This window comes from Glycine max, chromosome 19 (genome assembly GCF_000004515.6).
Source record: "Glycine max cultivar Williams 82 chromosome 19, Glycine_max_v4.0, whole genome shotgun sequence".
Lineage (NCBI taxonomy): Eukaryota > Viridiplantae > Streptophyta > Magnoliopsida > Fabales > Fabaceae > Glycine > Glycine max.
Window position 1 is genome coordinate 49,039,463 of NC_038255.2, and position 18,890 is coordinate 49,058,352.

The following is an 18,890-nucleotide window of genomic DNA, read 5'->3' on the forward strand; positions in this document are numbered from 1 at the left end:
GCTTTACTAATTAAGTATCGAACAACAGTGTTGTGCCCAAATTGGCCCAACCAGATGGAATTGCTTCCTTTTTTCATCAAAACATATATGCACAATATTCTTTTGGGTGTCCTATCTCCGACCCAAAGGAAGGAATACACTTTTTCCTTAATATTCTGCGAGAAAGAAACAAAAGCAAAACACCTCGAATGTTCTCTACCATTCTAGAACAAACCTCATCAATATACTAATTAAATTGCTAATACTATGATTAAAGCATGCACAATTATGGTGTAGCACTTAAATAGAGACGATCGACAACAACAACATCATCCAAAGGCATGGCTATCAAATCAGAGACCTATAAATCATTAGAATTGGGTGCACCATCTAAGAGTCATGCCTCAGGGACTCCACTAGTTCTGCTCAACTTGTCTTCCAATTGGGAGAGATCCATTTTGAAGAATGAGAAATTGTTGCTCACAACCAGAAAGAAGAATGATCCCGTTACCATCTTTCATGGGTCCAAAGCACCTAACTTGAGCGTTACACATTACATGGAGCGCATTCTAAAGTACTCTCACTGCAGCCCTTCATGTTTTGTGATTGCTCAAATATACATGGACAGGTTCTTTCAGAAAAAAGGTGGATATCTTACTTCCTTCAATGCACATCGCCTCCTCATCACAAGCGTTATGGTAGCTGTCAAATTTCTTGATGATAAGTAAGTACTTATTGGCAAAAATGACACTATTAACTAGCATTATGCTTGTGACATGAATTGAATATAATTATAAGAATCCACTATCTTCCAATCATTAGTTACTATATATTTAATTACAAAATATTAAATTTTGTAATAACTATTTTAAAATGTTTTTTAATTTATTGAATGTAGCAAAGTTAAATTCTTGCAAATTTTACAGGTACTATAGCAATGCCTACTATGCTAAAGTGGGAGGGGTTAGCACAGAGGAGATGAATAGGATGGAATTGGAGTTTTTGTTTAATTTGGAATTTAGACTCTTCGTGACAACAGAGCTGTTCCTCAAATATTGTGAGAAGCTTGGATAGGGCGGTTGAGTTTTCGGAGAATATTAGATTCGTTGCTCTCATTAGTCTTCAAGCAAAGTGAAAAATGACCAAGAGAGATGATAAATCAATGAACGAAGCGAGGTTGAGAGGTGTGAAATATGCTTAAAGATGGTGATAGAACTTGAAAGACTTTAGTTTTGATGTTGACTTCAGACTTGTTCGGATGGGTTGTGTTTTCTTGTTTTTGTGTTTATGACATGAAACATTTATGATGAAATTGAAGTCATGATTACTCATGCACATAATATTGAATTGAAGAGTATCGATTAATTAAAATAATGAATGCAAAAAGCTTAATGCTGGAAATTAGAAATCCAATTGCTTTAAGGGTATATTTGGAAAAGATAAAATAGATGAAAATAGAAAAGGTGACTGAAAAAATAAAATATAAATAAAAATAGTTTGATTACAGAGAAATAAAAAAAATATACAAATATAAATGAAAATATGTAAAAAAAATAAAGTAAAAAAAGTACCGATAAAATCCTCTCACTTATTAATTTCATTTTCCTATTTCTATTTCTATCATAACATACAAATATCCATCTAAACTATTTTCACTCTCTCTCGGAGTCTCGCTCAAGCAAACACACCCTAAAATAATTCAAGAATCTCAATAATAAAACTTAAGTTGGTTTGACCAAAAATTTATGAATTATTATAAATCTTTAATATTTGAATTCGATTAATAAAAAAAATAAGTCATTAAAACTCAGCACACAATTAACCACCATTCAATTACTTCAACAAAACTAATCAACGCACCATATTTTGTCTTTAAATTATCAATTCTACCCTTATTTTGGGCAATAAAATGTTTTCATTTCTGCTAGGGCACTGGTTACGTGGTTTTTTTTACAGGTATTTAAAAAATATTTAATGTAATATTGGAAAAAAAAATGTCCAAGGGATGTTTTTTGGCCACGCGGGAGGCACCAACTTTAAAACAAACTCTTGGTGATGTTTTTGTAACCTAGTGGGAGATGCCAACTTCATCAGTGCCTGACTTTGTCTGAGCCAAGTACTCATTTGACTAACAGGTATGCTCCTTAGGAGTTGCTAAACAACTTGATATGTGCCTCCAAAATTTCCTCAAACATATTATATATGTGAAATATCTAACAATCTCACCCATAATTAATATATGTCGAAGAAACTATTTCACAAATATCTTTTTCAAAATTTTCTTATATATATATATAATATAATTGATGCTATATATGATTTAGATTGTGGCAAAAATTTATTTTTCTTTAGAAGGATTTTTTTTTTTGTTTGTCAAAACTGAATATAAAGTATAAAGTATTTAAAGTTGTGTTTGAATTCAACATTTTATCCTTTGTCTTACTTTGAAAATATAATCTATATAACAGTTTCGTTGTCAATTTGATAAGAATCTTATACGTGAATATCTAATTTTATTTAAAAAAAATCGTTTTTATCATCAAAAAGAAAAAAGAAAATCTTTAAAAATGATAATTATTTTACATTTATTTAGTTTCGGCCCAACTCAATTCTTAAATTCGAGAGCACCCAAATATGAACTAGGATCCACCACACTACCCGATCCATAACACATCGACCCGTGCATGGTCTCAGTAATCAAACCCTTACCGCGTTCCCCACTCTGCCATCGCAAACCCTTCCCCTCACAGAGTTCGTCAATTCTTTCGGTGCCTTATTTGTTCTTTGTTGCTGTTATTGTGTTGTACAAGTACAAGTTCAATTTCAATGTATTCTCTATGTTCCTTGAATACTCTTTGCTAGCATTTGGAGGTCTCGTTTTTCCATGATAAACTGCAAACCCATTTATGTTGAATTTTAGGTTTATCATTAGTGTTTGCTTGGTTGTGAATGATTTATGTGAGTTCTCTTTTGGTTCTGCTTGTGAGGTCTTAATTTGAAATTTGAACCAAGTTATGGCATCTTCCCACTGTGTTGAGCGTGACTTGATATTTGAACTGAGCTATTTTTCTCTTAAAGTCATTGATGCAATGAAATTGATTTGAGTGGCTAGCTATTAGCTGGTTTGGGAATGACATTTTGTTTCCACTCTTTTAATGACTAATGTCACATTCCTTGCGTAGTACCTGTGCTGCACCCTTTATTTTTGGGTAGATGCTGAATGCTGCAGTTTGTTAATATTACCTGTTTTTACTCATGACATATTCAGGTTGAAGTTTATTAGTTGAATAATAGAACAGTCCATGGCTGAAGAAATGACAATGGTAGAACCTGGAAGAGGTAAGAGGAAATTTTTTAAAAAGCAAGGCCATAAAAAGTCAAGTAATAAAGCAAAAGTGATGCCACCACAACATGGACAGAAGAAAGTTAAAATAGACAAAAAAATGAAGAAACTTTTCCGCAAGCGTGCACGAGAGTATAATTCTGATGATGAAGATGAGGAGGCCACTGTACCTGCTACCTCAGAGCCTAAAGGTCTGGCATCTATCACCAATAAAAGAAATGACGAGGATGACACAGAAAGTGAGGATGGGTCTGAGGATGAAGGAGCTGCAGGACCACAAAAAACATGGAATAAGAATGCTACTGATATGAATAACCACAGCTCTGATGATGAAGGAGAAGATGATAATGAAATTCAGCCAGGAATTACAAAATTCACTGAAGGATGTAGAGCATTCAAGATGGCCTTTAAGAATATTATGCAGAAGAGTGTTCCTGATGACATGTTGGTAAGTTAGGTGATCATACAACAAGATTATGTTTATACGGAACATTGGGAAACTGGTTTTTTTAAGACTTGGATAATTTGTAGGGTCCAATACTGTCAGGGCAAAGGAAACTTGTTGTAGACAAACTTGCAGAAGAGGAAGCAGAAAGCAAGGTCAAGGGAGAGGCCAAAAAAGAAAAGAAGATGGTAATTTTAAATTTCTAGTTGGCTGATTTTAATTTTATCCAATGTAGTACTGTCAATTTATTTGTATTCTAAGTTATTGTCACCCTAAAGTCTTGTATAGTAATCTTATTGCTTGTTACAGTTGGCAGAAAAGGGGCATGTCAAACCTGCTACATACTTGGATTCACATGAAAAGTTTTTAATAAGTGTTGCTACAAAAGGAGGTAAATGAGTTGGATTTTCTTTTAAAGAAAAATCTATGGCCTTTTATTCTTTTTGATGACTCGCATTTTCCGTTTACTGATTTGGACTATTGTTGTGACCATGGATCAAATTGGACTACTTTCAGTGGTCAAGCTGTTCAATGCTGTAAGTTTTCACTTACATTTAACCAAATTTGGTTTTCTTCCTATATTTTCTACCCTTATTGTTTCTTTGTATCTCTATCATTATTGAACGAGAGATTTTGTTCACACCTGTTACAGGTAAATAAGGCACAAACTGCTCAGAAAGGACTGAACCCCTCAAGGACTAAGGATGCAAAAGGTTAGTTGTTTAATGCTGTATTTCCTAGAAAATATTCAGAATAGTTTTTTTTTATTATTGTTACTAGAGGGAAAAAATATATTTTTAAATAAAGAAGGAAAAAAAAGTTGGGAGGTTAAATTTAAAAAGTAAACATGATTGGAAAGAAAGAAACTAACAATATAAGAGTAGTGGTAGTTACTGTAGTTTAAAAGAGAATAGTGGAAGTTTAAGAAGAGGGGTGCAGGGATAAAATTGTCTAATGAAGCATGTACCCCAAAGTTAGTATTCCCTTTATTAGTATATAGATAGATAGATATAGATTATGAGGAGGAATCAAGTTATTCCAAGAGTAACTCTAGAAAACATACTTCACACTCTTTTGAAGTTACTCTTGGAGTAATTTGATTCCTCCTCTATCATTGTTATTGTTTGTAGTTTGTACTACAATACATATATTATTGACTCGCTGTTCACTTTATTGTTTTGTTCATTCCTATCTGTTCTATTTTCTTGATCGTAACATATTCAATCTTGGTAGTGTGTGCATAATTCTAATTATCAAATATGTGTATGCTGCCAGAGATACGAAAACGAACCAAACAGGCCTTCTTTTCAGAGTTAGGGAAACCATCATTGCCTGCAATTGGCACCACTACAAAGGTGATTTGCAACTGCTCATTCTCTTTTGGTGTCAGTATTTGGCTGGGTCGTAGCTAACAACTGAATAATTTCAAGCAGTTATTTAAAAATGGTCATACTAGTTTGATCTTCAGTTTGACCAGTTCACCCTTTCATATTTTATTATTGCTAGCTGCAAAATCCTGAATTTGGAAAAATTCTAGTCATACTGTTGTTGGAGTGGATTTAACCAGTAATGTTAAATATACTATTATTTGGCTTTCCATTTTGAACTTTTATATTTTATCTGGTCTCTTAAAATTGTCAAACTGGTTGAATTTGGTTTGATGTTTTTGAAACAGTGCCTTCACGTTTTTTATTAGAAGAACTTATATATATTTTAGATCCATAATACCTTGTTTCTCAATAAATTATAACAAATGTATCTTAATGAGGTAGCTTCCATTTGTGTTTAAATTATCAAAAGGTTTGGGTTTTATATAAGCAGGCCAAGGAAAGCACTGACAGGGTAGAAGATGAACAACCTGCTTGGGCTCCATTACGAGATAATTATATGCTGACAAGTTCAAGGCTAAAGGATTGGGACAAAATGCCTGTAAGTATCCTTTGAAGTTGTATTACTTTTATGCTACACATGTACCTTGCACTCATCATTTTTCATTCCTACAGGATAAAAATGTATCAGATGACATGGGAAAAACTTCTGAAGATAGTAGTTCAGATGAAGATTAGTATTTTAGAACTCGAGCAAGCAGAATTGAGATATTCATGGTGGGACAATCTGTCAGTTTTTGAATATTGGTACTGTTCTAGTTGTTACTGGCATAGGAATATCTTATCCATACATTTTGTTGCCATTGGTGTACCAATACGAGCAATGAATCACCTCCAGTAAAATTCCTCCTCATTCTGTTACTCTACACCATTCTCCTCATTGTTTCCAAATGATCCAATTGATTAATGAATATTATTAAATTTAACTAGTTTTTAACTTAGACTCAACATTGCAATTCACAACTCTTTTTTATTTTAGAAATGATACTTGTACAACAACGCATATAAAGAGAAAAAATTGAATTAAAAGTGTAATAAATGATAAGATTAAAAAGAAAGATATGCATAAAATATGTTGTATAAATTATTATGCAACTTATTATATATATATATATATATATATATATATATATATATATATATATATATATATATATATATATATATATCATATATATTTTATATATAATTGAAGTGATGGTTAAAAGCACCGACAATGTCTAAATTAATTAAAGTCAACATTTCATATATAGGTTTATTATTTTAGTTATAACTAAAATAATTAATTTAAACATTGTGGCCATTTTTAATGGCCAATGTGTTAAAATTAGTTAGTTTGGAATGCAAACGTTAACATGGTTAGTTTTTTAAAAAAATCACTTTTAAATATTCAATAAAAAAGATTATGACAGAAAAAATTATCACTTTATTTAAATTAATTTTTTAAAATTGAAAACACTAATAACGTGTTGGTGTTAATCTGAAGGAGGAAATATCTTGGCTAGCATAGGATAAAACAGAAATTTTAAATCATAAAAGAACAAAGGATTATTGAAAACACAATGGATGAAAGTGATATTTTAGTCATAAAATGAATTGAATTGCGATCGTTAAACATGGAAACCACTTTATAATTGGATGGAAATTATCCTTAGCAGATAATTTTTTAATTTTGAATTTGTAAAAAAAGAAAAAAAATGGAAAAGTATAAAAGGTGACAGACGCAGAAGAGAGATCTGGGAGAAGCAGAAGTGAAGATGATGTCCGGAAAATATACGTCGATTGACGCGCAGCAGCTTCAGGGATCTGTTCCTGTGAGTCTTCAGAATCCAAATCTATTATTGTTCCTTACTCTTCTTTTCTCTTCCACATTTCGCTCACTCTCCTTCCTTCTTTTCAGGCCGTTCCAGATTCACGACCCGCCACCGTCAATTTCGCAGGTTTTATTCCCCCTTTTTTCTCCTTCAACGACCCTCACTTTCATTTAGTAATGCCCGATCTAATAATAGATTTTGTTTTCTTTTTAGATTCAAATCTTCAGACATTTCCTCCATCTGGTCCTCTGGGCAAGATTACTGCTGCTTCCGGGCCTCCTCGTGACGCTGATGGTCTGTGAATGTCAATATCTTCTAAGATAGCATAATTTTAAGCTTTTACTGCAATGAATATTCTAGATGCCCAATTGTCTAATATATGCTGTGCCTGAGGACTTTAGATGAATGATTAAGATAACCTAACAAAGTGGTTTACTGATTGTTGTGATGCTTGAAAGGTTTTTAAATCTTGCTGTATTAATATTCCCCTGATCTAGCTTTGAATTTCATTAACTTGTTTATCCTTATAATTTTTATCGTATTTATCTGATTCTGATATGTGTCTTGGGGGGTGGGGGTGGGGGGTTTTGATTTCCCTTCCCCTATTCAGAACTTAAAAACCATACTTGGATTTGGATGTAGTCCCATGCCACAGTTGTCAAAATCACTATTCAGATTGTGAAATCGCACAATCCCACATGCTAAGCAGCCTCCTCCGTGCTGAATCGTTGCCTGGATTGTTCCAGAGTGTTATCGTGATCTTCCACTTGAAATCTTGGGAGCATCGATCCCCAATGAGTCAAGCCGGTTTTGTAAAAACACTTAATTCCAGTTGTGTTTCACATCCATTCCCTTTCACGATCTGCTCTTCTTGTTCGCAGGCTTCTTCTCCTTCATTTGCAACTGCTGGACCTCTGTCCTACACCACCACTGCTGCCCAGGGATGCCACCGATTGCGCCTCTGTTTGCAAACTCTGTTTTGCGAACTAAAGTAATGTGAAATGTGATTGAACCAATCACCCGGGCTTCTTCTCTGATTTGCAACCTAAACCTTTTCTGTTCATGTTAGGGTGTCTCTTTTCTGATTCAGCAAGATTTTTATTGAATGGGCCTAACGCTGCCTAAGTGTATTTTTTAGTGACCAATGGGGCCTTAGTGTATAATATATAATTATAACTATAACTATTTAGAGAATGAGACTATAACTTTTAAAATGATTATAATGTATAATGATTCTCTTTTGAATGGGCCTAAGTGTTTCTCTTTTCTCTTAATTATTAACAATCATAATAATATATTATAATTATTCTGTTAATTATAATATATTATTATGGTTACGAATTTTCAATATAAGTTTGTTTAATGTTGTAATTTAGAAGTCATTTTCTTTATCTATGTTAGTTTTTTATGTGTATATATTATATTATTTATATAGTATAATTTTGTGTTTTAGGTAAGAATATAGGATTTACGTTCCTAGTTACAATCCCAAGTTACAAGTTTTCATCCCCTCCCAATCCCAAGTAGAATCTCTAGTTTAGCAACCTTGCTCCATGCTTCTCTTTTCTGTGCGACCAACACCCTCCCACCTTCAGTCCAGTGGTATTTCTGGCAGACACCCGCCCCTGTTCTTTCTCTGTTCTGAACTCTGATGCACACGCTCAACCTCCTCTGTTCTTTTCTCCATGCAACAGCCATGATATTGGCTCAAGGATTGCCTCAGAGTGCTGCTTCCTCAACCTCCCATTGTGCTCTGCTGAAAAGCCTATGGGTGAAAACGTTGACATTGCATGGCAATAGAATAGCTTTAAAAATATCAATGATAATTTAGTGTGACGTATGGATTTTTAGATTTATTTTTTCTTTCTAGTTTGAATTCTGTTCCATCTTTATTGTCTCTTAACCGAATTCAATTTTGTTCTATTTTCTTGTTATTTGCTATTTGTATCTTTCATTTAAGGCCTATGATCTTTTTTCCCCTCATGTTTCTTTTGATTTGAATTTTGCACTTATTTCTTTTATTCTAGGGGATGATTGATGCTTATTTCTTATGACATTGCCTTCTGTTGTCCTTCTGGCAATTTTATGGCTAGAGTTATTATGTTTAACTATTTTTCTTGGATATCTGTTTTACATGTTTGTGTTGAATTGTCTCGTTCATTTTATGCAGATTCATTTTCAAAACCTGTATCTGGTTCTGATGAACCCCAGCAGGGTGGTTGGTTTCAGACTTTTACAATTGCTGCTTACAAACCATACTTTGATGTTGACACTTCAGATGTTCTGGAGAGGATTATCGACTCACTATTTCCATTTAGAGGATCTTTCAATGAAAAAACTGCTACCAACCCTGATTTGTGAGTAACTTTGTCTTTTGCTCATTTCATTGACTGAGGATACTACCAACATTTGGTTCTGATTTCTTACATTTTCAAATTATGAAATGCATGTTTATAATTTTTATGAAGAAAAGGTGTATTTAAATTGCTGTGACCAGTTTTAATATGTCAATATCTTCTAAACTAAAGTCATGTATTTAGTTATCTGTTTGTTTTGTTTCATTTCTTATGTAAGTTTATGGAAATATCTTCTGTTACTAGTTAAATACTAGTGTCTGGATAAGATGATGCTCACCATTATTTATTCTTGGAGAACAAATACTTTTATAATTTTTCCATAAAAAGGAGTGAATTTTATGCATGTAATTTTGAGTTCATATAAATATATGTAGGTATGGTCCATTCTGGATTTGCACTACCTTAATATTTGTTGCGGCATCTATTGGCACCTTTGTGACATATGTAGCACACAAGCTGAAGAGCAAGGAATGGGATTATGACATTAATCTGGTGACTTGGTCTGCTGGTTTGTTTTATGGATATGTTACCATTGTTCCCCTTTGCCTGTATGTAATCCTCAAATACTTCTCTGCACCGGCTGGCCTTGTGCAACTATTCTGTCTGTATGGGTATTCCCTGTTTGTCTTTATTCCGGCCCTGGTAAGTTAATGGTCTTCATCGTACTACCTTTTATTTTAAGGAAGTATGAAATTTGACATTTGCTTTGTATTGTATTCTCAAAAGTCAAACCCTTTATTTGATGCAGTGTATGTCCGTTGTGCCACTGGATATATTTAGATGGGTGGTTGCAGGTGTGGCAGGGTTCATGTCAGCAACATTTGTGGCACTGAACCTCCGGGCACATATCAAATCAGCAGGTGAAAGGTGGTTCTTGATTGTTGCTGGCATTTTTCTGTTGCAGCTGGCTCTAGCTGTTGTACTAAAGATTTACCTCTTCACAGTATCAGTTTAAGAGGAAACTGGACAGTATGAATGAAATATATACAGAACGAAAGTATAGCTTTTTGGCATTGTAGATTTTCATGGATACAATTTGTAGCTGAAGCATGATTCACAGATTTGACCATCGTATATTCATTCTTTTGTTGCAATATAGAGGTGAATAACTTGTGATCATCATAAAAGCACTTGTCTTCGATGTTGTTAATGCAAGTTATAATGCAGGCTTCCGTGATTCTTTTGTTACATTTGTAAATTAAAGCTTTTATGATTAATTATTGGGGCTGAGTTTTGAATGTGTTTTTACTACTCGAAGTTCGGACTCCCTGTATGGCCATTGCTAACGTTGAATTGCATGTTTGGGTACTGCAAATACATGTTCGTTTTAGATAAGGAATTACGTGAGAACTGTGTTGCTCACGCTAGAATGAATGAAGTTGGGTTTCAAGGAGCTAATGTACTACTTTTAGGACGGATTGGGTTAAGTTGGGCTGAGCTGAATACGAACATAACTGTGAAAAATAATAGGGGAACTGCTTGGGGCACCCAGCATTTTTGCTGGTACATCCAATAGGGGAACTGCTTGGGGCACCCAGCATTTTTGCTGGTACATCCAGTAGTTTTCCAAAATACCGAAAATGTTCTTATGGGTATTTTTGGTTACAAATAGCATGTTAGTTTTTTTTTGTAGCATCTTTTTTTTCCCGTAAAATCACACTCCCTCAGTGTAACTTGTTTCCGTTAGCGTCCTTTTATGAGTGTTTGTTGTCGTGACGTTCGTTGTTTATAGATATACGATGAAGTTCAATGGTTTTTCGTCGTCGAAGAAAAAATGTGTATTAAAAAAATTCAAAACATACGGATTGACAATCCGTATGTTTTGAATTTTTTTTTAATTATAATTTTTATACATTATTTTATTTACAAAATTTGATAAATAAAAAAATTTGATATTTAACTGGATGTTGTATTTAGATGTTTATTATAATAATTAATAATTAAATAAATTTGATATTTAATTGAATGATGTATTTGAATGTTTATTATTATGATTGAAAATTAAATAAATATGATATTTAATTGAATGATGTATTTAGATGTTTATTACAACAATTGATAATTAAATAAATTTAGTATTTTTTTACATATGTAAATTTGTATTAAATCTATGATTTTTATTTACAATTTATATATGTAAACAAATTAATTATTAGATAAAAATTTATTATCATAAAATTTATTATGTAAATTGGTCTATTAGCTCAGTTGATTAGAGCGTTGTGATAATAATGTGAAAGTCAAAGGTTTGATTTCTACTTGGACCAATTTGATTCCTGTTTGGACCATTAATTTCAAAATTATATTTTTGAAAAAAAAAATCCTATGAGCCCCTTACGGATTAACAATCCGTAAGCCCAATACAGGATGTTAAAGCCTCATCCGTATTGGACTTACAAAAGGGCAAAACCGACATTTTGCATGTTATGCTGGTATACCGATAAAAATGTTGGGTGCCCTTAGCATTTCTCAAATAATAGTTGTAGATTGTGACCTCAACCAAAATGTAATTGAACGAGGCTTCTCCCGTTTGATGTGGAAATGCATTTGTTGAAAAATATTAATTTGTTAGAAATAAGTTCTATAAATAGAGTCCTTACACATTACTATTGTATATTTTATTCAATCAATTACACTTGCATTTTTTTCTCAAAGTTCTGATAGTAATGCCTTCACTGCATATTTGCAAATAACCATTCAGTTTTTGGATTTTTGAATAATCCACCGACATTAGTGCAAAAAGTTTAAAATGAAAGTTGATTAAATTTGAACTATGTAATTATGCTTGACAAATTGTCAACTTTACAACTGCTTGGACAAGATGTGGCCCTGAAGAAAATCAAACCGGAATCTACCAACACACGAGTGTAAATGACTTAACATGAAAGTAGATTAAATTAACACTATAATTATGCTTGGCTCATTGTCAACTTTGGCACTGCTTGGCATGATTTCGCGCTGAAAATAGTCTAAATACAGGGAATAAGATATTAGGCAGAAAATAGACAACGGAAATGCTCCGCGTCAATACGAACCACGCGATGACTTTTTTTGTTTGCGTCAATAATTTTCTGAGGCAATAATCATAGTTAAAAATGCAAAATTTGACCTCAATAGCACACCATAACCTTGCCAACAGAATTTGACCCCAATACTATAGCACTAAGGCGACCATTAGGTTTTACCCCAATAGCAATTGGTAATAAAAGTCAACACGATATCATACAAGTCTTTGCTTAGTGTTTACACCAAACTTTTGGTAATTACTATGACCTAATTTTATTTTCGGCCGGTGCCAACTAAAGTTAGAGACGAGAAACAGTGCTTTTCCCTTGAGAACTTTGATGACTAATAGAAAACGACCAAAACACACAGGTTTTGAAGTGATAAATTAATTGGAATGAAGCTCGTGTGCACAACTTACAAGTCACTTGATCAACTTAAAAAATGACAAATTTTTGACACAACTACAAGTGCTAAGGTTGAAAAAGACGAATCCCAAAAGTTTAAAGAAAAGAGGTTACAGAATATAAAAGCTGCCACAAACGAGTCCAAAGAAAAAAAAAAAACATTATTCAATACATTACTCTAGAAACATTAAGCCAAAGAAGACACGATCTAAAGGATGCCTTTTACAGTTTACTGAAATCCCTTATACCTTAACTGGCAAATAACTCAGTTTTATGAGACATTTGTAGTGTGAAATATATGAAGACAACCATAGGAAAAAGAAACAAGAAGTCACTCTAATCCTAGAAAAAAGCATATTGACCGGCCATGAAGACATTGATGAAGCACATTTTGGACTTTAAAGGTGAATAAATGACAAAATAAAATAAACTAATCGAAGAGTCAAGTCCTGATCCTTAAATTGGGGTTGTATGATTGACAAAGGTTAGAGTGATTTTGGAAGTATAAGGGGTTCATTAATTGACTTGAAACGAATATCCTTGGCCATAAATGTTTGATAATTGATAAAGGAATGGTTGGTTGGTATCCATTCCAGTAGACAACAGTGTACATATTTCACCATCAATGCACAAACTCTCCAAGTTCTGATTTCTGAAACGTCCTTATATTATATGTCGGGTCAGGTTTAATTGCATGGACACTGCACTATGTAGTACAACACATCAAAAGATGGTCAAAAATTATTATTAATATGACTTGATCGATAGTGGAACTAATATTACTAATTAACTGAAACACGAGCTTGACCATTTGTTCCCTACAGTTCCCTGGTCCCTTTCTTTACTATTGAATAATGCTATGTTTTACACATGGGGGGTAATAACTATATCTCGATTTCAAACTCTGCATACTAAATGAGTCACAAGCCATAACGCATAAGCCATATCTCCTTTTCCCTTCTCTTTGATTATCTTTCTTTTAAATTCCTGTTTGGTTCAAATATAGAAACCAGAAGAGGATTAGTAATAATCATTGACAATTGTAGTGAAGTGATGTCAATTTCAAGGTCTCAAGTGGGGTGTCTATTGCTGATACTACTAAGTATTTCGGTTTTGAACCATCAAGTATTGGGTGCTCGGTATGTAAAAGAAGAAGTGGAACATTTGCTCAACAAGTCTGCAGTATGGAGGAAAAGCTTTACCAATGAAACAAAGGGAGACTTTTATGGTACGGTTAATAGAGTAGTGCCTTCCTCTCCTGACCCCTTGCACAACAGGTAGGTGGCTCTTCTAGCCCGTGTAACCTTCTGTCGTTACAAGGATAAATTATTGTATGGTGTGAGATTATATATGTTTTCTGCTAATCAAATTTTTCAATTTACAAAAAAAATAAAAAAAAAAGAGTTAACGACATGTTATATGGAGATTCACGGACACCACATGAGACCACTTACAAGATTAGCTGCTTCTTGTGGGGCGGGTAACAATTTTGTTTTTGACAAATAGGTATTATTGTCTTTTCATATTATTTCAAGTGTTAAAGCATACACATAATCTGTTTGTCATTAGTATTTTTTCAATAATCAATCACTACTAAAGGATTGTATTTGTATCCTTTTATTTATTTTTGTCGAGTGTTAAAGAGGTGTATCCTTTATGCAGCAAAGATATAGTCCTATAGAGAAGGTTGTTCAGGTTATCTGGTCCAGAGGTTGAAGCTTGGGTTATATTTATATTTTGCAGCGTTTAAAAGGTTAATTATGATGATGACTTGCGTGTTTTTCTCGACAAACTACATGGATTGGGTGTTAAGGACTGATCACTAATTAGGCCGTGTAATGCGCAAGAATAAAACTCGTTTGCAGATTGCAATAAAGATCTGGCTTCCCAGCTTTAATTTAAGGGTAATGGACTAAATTTTACTCATATTCAGCTTGGAGAAGGAAATAATGGACTAAATTTTCATCAGAAACACTTTCATGCAGTCAAAATTAAAGGATATACTTTAAATAATAAAAATATAAAAAGAACAAACAAATATATACACTCTTCAGCTCTATTAAAATAAGTATAAAGAAAATTTGTTACTAAAAGTGTGCGAGAATTTATTCCCTTAAATATCAACTAGTGCGACATAATTTTCATTCTTAACCATTCTTTCTAAAACATGCTTCTCACTTATGATGATCTAAGTCAAGTAAGTTTGTAGCTTACTATTTAGATAATTGGACAGCCGGAATGGACTACAGTACCTGTTCTTGTCACATAAGATCTAAGTCATCACGAATTTTTATCTCTTCCTTTTTTATAAAAAAATTCCTTTAACCTGACATTGGCCTAAAATAAGATGTACACTGATCATTTGAGAAATTAGAGAAGAGTGAGATAAATAACAAATTTAATAGCACACAGATTAACTCCTAATTAAGTTCACTTCGCACTACATTTATACAAGAGAAGGAATGAAACGAAAGTGTCCGCACTCCACACAATGAAGCTATTAGAAGAAAGACATAAGCACTCAATCAAGGTAGTTGATGAGCACAAGCAGCAAAACAAAGAGCAAGAACTCCACAGAAGCAGCATTAGCACGAACAGAAGTTGCAGCAGCAGAGAAACTTCCAGTGGTAGTGTTGGTGGTCAGAACAAGAACCATCCAATCATCCTCAGAACCAAGCCCTGCCCCTGTGTACTTGGAATTGTTGAGAAACTGTGCGTAGCTACCAGAATGAGTGTAATTGGAGAGCACAATGGTTGGTTCCAATTTGGAGACACAAACGGGAAGAATGACTCCATCTGTAGTGCTGTTGAAGTTAATGTCACATTTATCTATATGCTTCTGCAAGTTTGGGATTTTGAGGTTCCCACTTCCAGGAACAGATGAAGGGTAGTATTGATTCACGTTTTCACAGGGCATGTTATCTATTTCTTCTGCAACCTCATCAGCCAAACATGTTGCCTTTGAAACTTGGTTCAGGGGTGCCAGGTTCCGTGTCTGCCTGTAGCTGTTGATTCCCTTGAATACACTGTCCTCCTTATCTAATCAAAACAACCCGTGTATATATAAGATCCTTACATTATATAATAAGGGTTAATGATGTTTTTGTTCCATAAATTTGACAATTTTTGGTTTTTTGTTCCATGTCCATGGTTTTTGGTTAGAAAGTGCAGAACAAAAAGTGAAGAGTTTTAAAAGTTAAAAGGCAAAAACCAACAATTAACAATTTTAAAAGAACCAAAAACACCATTAATTTCCTCTATGCTCCTAATTCTCTTAATTATAAGATTATTTACAGAAATTTATTTATCCTTTTTATAAGATTATTTTTTAATTTTTAAATATATTTTTTCTCTGTCCTTACTTAATTATTCTTTCTCCAAATATTCATAATAAATAACTAAGTGGATAGAGAAATAAGAAAAAAAATGTAATTTTGAAATAAGCCCATTTTTATGTGATTAACTAAATTAACTGTTTTTCTTTAAAAAAAAGTGAATTAATTTAAGGAGTCTTATAATTAGTAAGGTGAAAAAGTGAATTAGTTTAAAGAGTGTTATAATTAGTAAGGTGGAAAGAATAATTTAGGAAAACTAGTACGGACCCCAAAGCAAATTAATTGCATTTGTTATACAATGAACCGACAATGTCAATGGACTATATATGTAATATGAGATCCACGGAAGAGTTTCATCAAGCGCAAATCACAAGTTTATAAGTATGAAGGGATTACAACAAAGAAAACATACTATATATATAATGGAAATAGATTGAATGGTCATTGTTCATGCGTGCGTAAATTTGTAGAGTGCATGGGGTCTAGATTGGGTGTAAATTTAAGACCAACATGAACCTAGCCTAGTTGAAATAGATGATATTGCACGAAATATGCATGGAAATCAAATCCCTTAAGCTATGTATTCATGCAGTTTGATTAAATTTTTCACTAATATACTTCAAAAGAGATACAGAATATGGAAAGAAATCAAAGAATTAAACAGATGAGATGAGAGTACATATGTGAGGGAAGGAGATGTGCAGATAGAGAAAGTACCACTACACAGCACTGGATTAGAAAAGACTAGGAAAGCACAGAAGAGTGCAAGAAGGAAGATGCAAAGTTTGAAAACGTCCACCATGGTGAGATTGAATCTCAAAGGAAAACACCCATTGATGAATTAAACTCTGAATTAAGAGATGGAAGAGTAGCAAGAATTGGTGCCTAAAGTAGTAACAGGTTTCAAGTGCTTGATCTTCCACGTGGCGGACATGCAAGGTCACAACTTAATCCGTGATCTGGTTCGCTCTCATTAAACTAATCAACTGCTTATCAGTTAATTAGTTCTGATAATATTAATCAAATGCATACAGCTGTACCGAGCAAAATCCAGAGTCCAAACCACCTATTTCTTTGTTCTTGTTCTTCATACTTAGATCAAACACAAGTTAATGAATTTAATTATAATGTATTATAGTGTAACGATATTTTACTTTTTCATCCAATTATAAGTTGATATATGATAAGATGATTTTTTAAAAATAATTATTTTAAAAGTGATATCCATTAGATAGATTTAAATTAGTTATATGATTATAAAAATTTTATTATTATTATGCAAAATTTAGGTGGATTTAATTTTAAAACTTTTTTATTATTATTATGTAAATACTTATAAATATATTTATATATTATCTATCAATAATTTTTTTTTATATTGATAATGAAAATCAAACACATTTATATATTCTCATCAACTAAATCAATGTTTGTCCACGTAATATTAACTCTAAATTGATTAATTAATTCATATACAATAATATACCAAACTTAATTAATTCCCTTATTTTCAATTTCATCTCTGTGATGGATGGAGCCTTCTACTTTTCTGTATGAATCTTACGGTTTGTGACACGATGACACGTCAATTATAACGAGTTCGATTCAGTTTGTGACTTTGATCCAAAGGAGATTTCTAAAATTCTCTCCGGTGCAAGAAATCGACACAACACGTCAAGACATCCTTCTGCCAATTCTCGCCGGCTGCGTCACCCGCGCTATAATCAATTATTGGAACAACATTATTATCCGTCCGTTTTCCATCTCCATCAACACCACATGTACTCTTATCATGCTATGTTTGTTTGAAGAACAAAAAGTATATATATATATATATATATATATATATATATATATATATATATATATATATATATATATATATATATATATATATATATATATATATACATATATGAAATTTGTTAACATACATACCATTATTTTTTTATGAGTGTGTTAAACATTCATACTAAAAAATAATGATGTGTAGGTTAGTAAATATTAATAAAATTTTTTGTTAATGTATATATATTTTTTTTTATTATGAGTGTATTAATAAATTATAACTAGAAAATATTTTAAAAATTAAAATATATAAATAATGTAATTTGTGAATGGACTCATATTAAAAACATCAGTATATACGCTAATAAATCTATAGTGAAAGAGAAAGTAAAAAAAAAATCATTTATAACGTAAATATGTTATATAAAAAAATTGATATAGTTGATCCTATTAATCCAAGTCTAGTTTGGTCTTTTAGGTTGCGCCTGGACCCATCTGGACTCCGTTAATAGTAGCAACAATGTACGAGGAAACAATTGTTCGATTTGGTTCAGATGTGCCAACGAAGAGAGCTGGCCAAACTATTGAAGTTGCTCCCTCTTACGTGTTTCTTGCTAGCAACATATGCTCCTCTTACATAACGGGCCAAGTCCTCCACCCCAACGGCAATTTACATACATATACTATATTACACCACAATCACACGTTTGTTCCTTGTTGGGGTTTTCTTTTCATTTTTTTTTTCTTTTCTTTCAGGTGGAATCATTGTAAACACTTGATGAATGATAAATGATACTCGAGATTGGTGTGAATAAATATATATATATATATATATATATATATATATATATATATATATATATATATGTGTGTGTGTGTGTGTGTGTAATGAAACAATTGAAACCATCACATAAGTTTCAATTGCCACAAATTACAGTGGCTAGAAATTACTTAAGAACCATAATCATTATCTGACTACTATTTGTTCTTGACTATCGTTTCATTAAGCACCTAATACTTGAATTTCTTTA

At 32.6% G+C, this 18,890-nt stretch overlaps 4 protein-coding genes across 9 annotated transcripts; 3 read left to right on the plus strand and 1 right to left on the minus strand.

Moving 5' to 3' along the window:
• Positions 1–278: 278 nt before the first annotated feature.
• Positions 279–1,836, plus strand: LOC100810215 (cyclin-P3-1). Its single transcript, XM_003553681.5, has 2 exons — positions 279–703; positions 906–1,836. Exons 1-2 carry the CDS (start codon positions 321–323, stop codon positions 1,051–1,053), a joined length of 531 nt encoding a protein of 176 aa, XP_003553729.1. The 5' UTR covers positions 279–320; the 3' UTR covers positions 1,054–1,836.
• A 653-nt stretch (positions 1,837–2,489) lies between these two features.
• On the plus strand, positions 2,490–6,147 carry LOC100780091 (RRP15-like protein-like). 5 transcript variants are annotated; one of them, NM_001255180.3, is made up of 9 exons: positions 2,490–2,807; positions 3,248–3,770; positions 3,854–3,955; positions 4,077–4,158; positions 4,284–4,303; positions 4,420–4,480; positions 5,043–5,122; positions 5,589–5,696; positions 5,771–6,147. In NM_001255180.3, the coding sequence occupies exons 2-9, from the start codon at positions 3,282–3,284 to the stop codon at positions 5,831–5,833; spliced, it is 1,005 nt and encodes a 334-aa protein (NP_001242109.2). In that variant the 5' UTR covers positions 2,490–2,807; positions 3,248–3,281; the 3' UTR covers positions 5,834–6,147. The 5 variants fall into 5 exon arrangements, with proteins under 5 accessions (NP_001242109.2, NP_001401439.1, XP_006603696.1 ...); NM_001414510.1 differs by having other exon boundaries at positions 2,490–2,730; XM_006603633.4 differs by having other exon boundaries at positions 2,626–2,850; positions 5,771–6,008.
• Positions 6,148–6,743: 596 nt separating this feature from the next.
• Positions 6,744–10,514, plus strand: LOC100780622 (protein YIPF1 homolog). 2 transcript variants are annotated; one of them, XM_003554613.5, is made up of 6 exons: positions 6,760–6,969; positions 7,056–7,095; positions 7,183–7,263; positions 9,140–9,326; positions 9,701–9,968; positions 10,075–10,514. In XM_003554613.5, exons 1-6 carry the CDS (start codon positions 6,913–6,915, stop codon positions 10,279–10,281), a joined length of 840 nt encoding a protein of 279 aa, XP_003554661.1. In that variant the 5' UTR covers positions 6,760–6,912; the 3' UTR covers positions 10,282–10,514. The 2 variants fall into 2 exon arrangements, with proteins under 2 accessions (XP_040868677.1, XP_003554661.1); XM_041012743.1 differs by having other exon boundaries at positions 6,744–6,969; positions 7,056–7,263.
• Positions 10,515–15,160: 4,646 nt separating this feature from the next.
• On the minus strand, positions 15,161–16,931 carry LOC100499941 (uncharacterized). The gene is made up of 2 exons (NM_001251404.2): positions 16,789–16,931; positions 15,161–15,775 (listed from the first exon to the last, which is right to left on the minus strand). Exons 1-2 carry the CDS (start codon positions 16,871–16,873, stop codon positions 15,258–15,260), a joined length of 603 nt encoding a protein of 200 aa, NP_001238333.1. The 5' UTR covers positions 16,874–16,931; the 3' UTR covers positions 15,161–15,257.
• Positions 16,932–18,890: the final 1,959 nt, after the last annotated feature.

Excerpts from the sequence above, each read along its gene's own strand:
- LOC100780622 (XM_041012743.1), top strand. The coding sequence starts at position 6,913 with ATGATGTCCGGAAAATATACGTCGATTGACGCGCAGCAGCTTCAGGGA. Across the intron at positions 6,970-7,055 it reads AGCTTCAGGGATCTGTTCCT|GCCGTTCCAGATTCACGACC; the intron begins GTGAGTCTTCAG and ends CCTTCTTTTCAG. Across the intron at positions 9,327-9,700 it reads ACTGCTACCAACCCTGATTT|GTATGGTCCATTCTGGATTT; the intron begins GTGAGTAACTTT and ends AAATATATGTAG.
- LOC100810215 (XM_003553681.5), top strand. The coding sequence starts at position 321 with ATGGCTATCAAATCAGAGACCTATAAATCATTAGAATTGGGTGCACCA. Across the intron at positions 704-905 it reads GTCAAATTTCTTGATGATAA|GTACTATAGCAATGCCTACT; the intron begins GTAAGTACTTAT and ends CAAATTTTACAG.
- LOC100780091 (NM_001255180.3), top strand. The coding sequence starts at position 3,282 with ATGGCTGAAGAAATGACAATGGTAGAACCTGGAAGAGGTAAGAGGAAA. Across the intron at positions 4,481-5,042 it reads AAGGACTAAGGATGCAAAAG|AGATACGAAAACGAACCAAA; the intron begins GTTAGTTGTTTA and ends GTATGCTGCCAG. Across the intron at positions 5,123-5,588 it reads CAATTGGCACCACTACAAAG|GCCAAGGAAAGCACTGACAG; the intron begins GTGATTTGCAAC and ends TTATATAAGCAG.
- LOC100499941 (NM_001251404.2), bottom strand. The coding sequence starts at position 16,873 with ATGGTGGACGTTTTCAAACTTTGCATCTTCCTTCTTGCACTCTTCTGT. Across the intron at positions 15,776-16,788 it reads TAATCCAGTGCTGTGTAGTG|ATAAGGAGGACAGTGTATTC; the intron begins GTACTTTCTCTA and ends TGTTTTGATTAG.